Source organism: Rhinoraja longicauda, chromosome 13, assembly GCF_053455715.1.
Source record: "Rhinoraja longicauda isolate Sanriku21f chromosome 13, sRhiLon1.1, whole genome shotgun sequence".
Taxonomy (NCBI): Eukaryota; Metazoa; Chordata; class Chondrichthyes; order Rajiformes; family Arhynchobatidae; genus Rhinoraja; species Rhinoraja longicauda.
The window spans coordinates 44,754,092-44,759,203 of record NC_135965.1 but is presented as its reverse complement, the minus strand read 5'-3'; the positions used below and the strand labels follow the sequence as shown (position 1 = coordinate 44,759,203).

General features: G+C 49.9%; 1 protein-coding gene across 1 annotated transcript in view; it reads left to right on the top strand.

Annotated features, from left to right (window-relative positions):
* The window catches only part of slitrk3a (SLIT and NTRK-like family, member 3a), a 5,026-nt gene extending 1,234 nt beyond the window's left edge, over positions 1–3,792 (top strand). Inside the window, exon 2 of the mRNA XM_078410874.1 lies at positions 1–3,792. This exon is cut by the window's left edge and continues 136 nt beyond it. Coding sequence (XP_078267000.1) covers positions 1–2,548 — 2,548 coding nt within the window. The 3' untranslated portion in view covers positions 2,549–3,792.
* The last annotated feature ends 1,320 nt before the right edge of the window (positions 3,793–5,112 follow it).

Sequence of the window (5,112 nt, the reverse complement as noted above, 5' to 3'; positions counted from 1 at the left end):
ACCCTGCATGGAGCCGTGTTACTGCGAAGAGAGGGAGAGTTTTCTACACGTTCACTGTGAGAGCAAAGGTTTTACAAACGTCAGCCAGGTGACCGAGTCGTGGAGAAGGCCGTTTAAGATTTACCTGCAGCGAAACTCGATGAGGAGGCTCTACGCCAACGGGTTCCTTCTTTTGACCAACGCGGTGTCCATTAACCTGGGGAACAACGCTTTGCAGGACATCCAGGCGGGCGCCTTTAACGGCATGAGGCTCCTGAAACGCCTGTACTTGCACGAAAACAAACTGGAGGTGTTCAGGAACGACACCTTCCTGGGTCTGGAGAGCTTGGAATATCTGCAGGCCGACTACAACGTGCTCAAGAGGATTGACGGAGGCGCCTTCAGGAACTTCAACCGGCTGAAGGTGTTGATCATCAACGACAACCTGATCCCTCTGCTCCCTTTCAACCTCTTCAGGATGGTCTCCTTGACCCACATAGACCTGCGGGGCAACCGGTTGAAGACGCTGTCTTATGCCGGGACGCTGGAGTATATCGGCAGAAACCTTATGGAGATTCAATTGGAGGAGAACTCATGGAACTGTACGTGTGATATTCTGCCACTGAAGACTTGGTTGGAGAGCATACCGTACACGGTGCTGGTGGGGGAGATTACTTGCGAGACCCCATTCCACCTGCACGGCAAGGATCTGAGGGAGATCCAGGGCCGTGAGCTGTGCCCGCTTCTCCCCAACGCGGAGGTGGAGGTCAGCCTGGGGATTCCGCAACTGGCTTCCAGCAACGACAACGTGTGGCCTACTAAACCGTCTTCCATGTCCCTGTCGGTCACCTACACGGCCTCTTCGGTTGAGTACAAGACACCGTCAGGCCGATCGCCCAAGTCGACCAAGGCGCCCAAGACTTTGAAAGCACAGCCGACTCTCCGCAGCGTTTACTCTGGGCAGAACCAGCCGGTGGTCGCGGGATACCAGACCAGACCACCCATCCCCATCATCTGCCCGGCCAAATGTTCATGCAGTCTGCACATAAACGACTTGGGCTTGACGGTGCAGTGCAAAACTAAAGGGATTGAGAACATGTCCGAACTGATCCCAAGGCCACTAAACGCCAGGAAGTTGTACCTGACTGGGAATCTGATCCAAAAGATTTATAGGTCTGATTTCTGGAATTTCTCCAGCTTGGACCTCTTGCACTTGGGAAGCAATGGCATCTCCTACATACAAGACGGTGCTTTCATGAATCTTCCAAATGTAAAGATCCTGTACCTGAATAACAATACCATCGAGCGCCTCGCCCCGGGTATGTTCAGAGGCCTGCAGAATTTGCAATACCTGTACTTTGAATACAACGCTATCAGGGAAATCCAGCCGGCGGCGTTCAGCTTGACTCCCAACCTCCAGCTGCTGTTCCTGAACAACAACCGTCTGCGGACCCTGCCGACAGACGCCTTCACTGGCACCTCCCTGGCCCGCCTGAGCCTGAGGAGCAACCGCTTCCTGTACCTGCCCGTGAGCGGGGTGCTGGAACACCTGGACTCCATCGTGCAGATAGACCTGAACGACAACCCTTGGGATTGCACCTGCGACCTGATGGCCCTGAAGCGGTGGGTGGACAAGATCAGCACGGTCATCATGGTGGGAGACGTGTTGTGCAAGACGCCGGCCTTCCTGGGCGGGAGGGATCTGAAGAAGGTGGACTATGAGATACTGTGTCCGGACCTGCATCAATCCGCAGCTTCCCCGGCCATGCCCGGCCCGGGTGGCAATGGCAACGTGATCTCCACTGCGTCTGGCTTCGGCTTCACTTCGCAAGGTGGCGCAATCCCTCTCTCAGTCCTCATCTTGAGCCTGCTGATCATTTTCATCTCCGCCGTCTTCATTGCAGCCGGTCTCTTCGCCTTTGTGCTCAGGAGGCGCAAGAAATCTCCCTACAGCCGGAGGCACGACGTGGGGGATTTGACAGGCGTGCAAATGCAGTGCAGGATCTTCGAGGAGCGGCCCGCCAACTCTCCCGACAAGGCGGCCAGCCACGTCTACGACTACATCCCCCACCCGGTCACTCAAATGTGCAATAACCCCATCTACAAACCTCGGGAGGGGGAGATGGAGGCGGAATTCGCGGATACTCAGGAAATCGACGCCAATTACAAAACCCTGGAGAAGGACAAGGCGTGGAAAATGTCGCTGTCCAACAGCAACCTTAACACCATAGTGACAATTAACCAGACGAACGATTTCGCCAACTTCCCGGACAATGGGGTGATTTACCCCACCAGCATCTTGGACAGGGAAAGACAGGCTCACACAGTCGGCTTTGTGGACTGTCTCTACGGCACAGTGCCCAAGTTAAAAGAGCTGCACGTTCACCCGCCGGGCATGCAGTACCCCGACTTACAACAAGACACCAGGTACAAGGAATCCATCCTGTGTGGCTCCGCTGGTCGGGGTTACCCAGACCAACCGCAAAGCGAATACCTCGAGTTAAGGGCCAAACTTCAAACCAAGCCAGACTACCTCGAAGTCCTAGAGAAGTCGACGTATCGATTTTAGTCACCACCTCCACGGGAAACGACCCCCTCTCCCCTCCCACCCCCCAACTCCCCCCCCCCCCCCAACCCCCCAATCATCGCATGTTTAGAAGGTAAAGGAAACAAACACACAAAAAAAATATCACCACCATCCACCATTAGGTTGCTTTGACTAAAGGCCATTTCCAAATCATACTCAATGAAGTGCCTTTGCAGACTTAAGCCAGCAATGAAATCAATCATATTTTTTTTAATGGAAAATGAAAAACTGACTGCGCCTTTCTGGGCCTGATTATCGAACGTCATGTAAAAACAACCCAATTCATTACTGGCAGATACTTTTGTTCACTTTATTCGGTAGGAAACGATGGCTCTCTTTCTCTCTCTTTCTCCCTTGCTCTCTCGTCTAAGCAAACGCCGAGGGCATGTTCTGTGAAACATTTGACTGCAGTCTTGCTGCATGTGAAACTGCCGGGGTGTACCTTACCGAAATGACAAGACGTTATCTTGGTAATTAAAATGACTCCAACGCTTTATCGTTCAGTGTTATTTAATTTTTTTTATATATATTATATATATATAAATATATATCATACTCGAGAGGAATATAAAGACTACGCGACGCATCTAAGGATTTCAATTTGTCAATCTGACGCGAAGATTTTATGATAAACACGCACTTTCTTAAAAAAGAAGCTCGTTAATGTTGATGCTGACACCACTAACAGCTTTGTAAGAGGCACTTTTAATGTTTTTCTCTCTCTCTCTCTCTCTCTCTCTCTCTCTCTCTCTCTCTCTCTCACACACACACACACACCGACACACCACACACACACACACGCACACCACATACATCCACACACACACACACACACACACACACACACACCGACACACCACACACACACACCACATACACCCACACACACACACACACACACACACAGACACCAACACATCACACACACACAAACACACACACCGACACACCACACACACACCACATACACCCACACACACACACACACACACACCACACACACACACCACACACACATACCACACACACACACGCACACACACACACACACACACACACACACACACACATACATCAGCACATCACACACACGCACACACGCACACCGACTTCAAAACGTGCATATTTATTCTGTAATTTCTGTGAACGATCAATGTAAAGTTAATAATGTTAACTCAATGTAGTGACTACGTCTGGTAAAGTTTTTATAATAAAAGTTGTTTAAACTACGCAGCGCCATGTAGAAATTGTATATTAGTGGGATATAGTCGGGACGAAGTCAGCTTTGGGAGCAATTACATTTTAACTTGTTTATACAAAGCACGGTGGCGCAGCGGTAGAGTTGCTGCCTTACAGCACCAGAGACCCGGGTTCGATCCCGACTACGGGTACTGTCTGTACGGAGTTTGTACGTTCTCCCCGTGATCTGCGTGGGTTTTTTTCTCCGGGTGCCCCACACCCCAGTAGGTTGATTGGCTTGGTATACATCTAAATCGCCCCTAGTATGTGTAGGATAGCGTTGGTGTATGGGGATAGCTGATCGGCGCAGACTCGGTGGGCCGAAGGGCCTGTTTCCGCGCTGTATCTTTAAACGAAACTAAATCAATGATTCCCCCCCCCCCCCCCCCAAAAAAAAAACGCCCAAACAAAACTAAAACATTGAGAATGATCAGCCATGATCACATTGAATGGCGGTGCTGGCTCGAAGGGCTGAATGGCCTCCTCCTGCACCTATTGTCTATTGTCTATTTATTGCATAGCCGAAATCCACTTTGATATCTGGTCTTGCAGTGGGTCGTTTCTTCATCATCCACTGGATTTATAACTAGAAATGTTGCCCGCAGACAATCCATTCTCTCTGGATGGACGCCAACAGATTTTTGAGATTTCAAGCAGAGCAGGCAAATCAACTGATTGGAGAGTGGTGACTGAGATATTACTTCTGCTCGGCTAACCTTGTGAAGGTTTGGATAGGGCGCTCTTTCAAACGCATCCATCCAGTTTTTGCAGCACTGAGCCCGAGGCCGCACTAAGAATGGCACCGGGCATCTTGTGCAGGTTCTGGTTTGAGCCGAAGATAGACACAAAATGCTGGAGTAACTCAGCGAGACGAGTAACGCAGCGCCTCTGGAGAAGTTTGAAAAGGGTCTCGACCCGAAACGTCACCCATTTCCTTCTCTCCAGAGATGCTGCCTGACCCGCTGAGTTACTCCAGCTTCTTGTGTTTGGTCAAGAGTGTTTTATTGTCACGTGTCCCAGATGAAACAGTGACATTCTTATTTACTTGTCCATTGTTGTTGGTATGTTGTGTCTGTACCAGCATCTGGTATTTGTACCAGCATCTGCAGTTATCTTCTTATACTAGATGTTGTGTCTGATATGGGTGCAGGCAGCACAGGGATGCTGGATTTTAACGCTAATTACAATTTCCTTTGGTACATTGTAAGTGATGTTTGCAACTCTGTTGAGCAAGCGTCGTAATCTTGAAATGCCACACGGTTGAATATTATTGTCAAAACAAATTGCGGATAATGCATCAGTTGTAA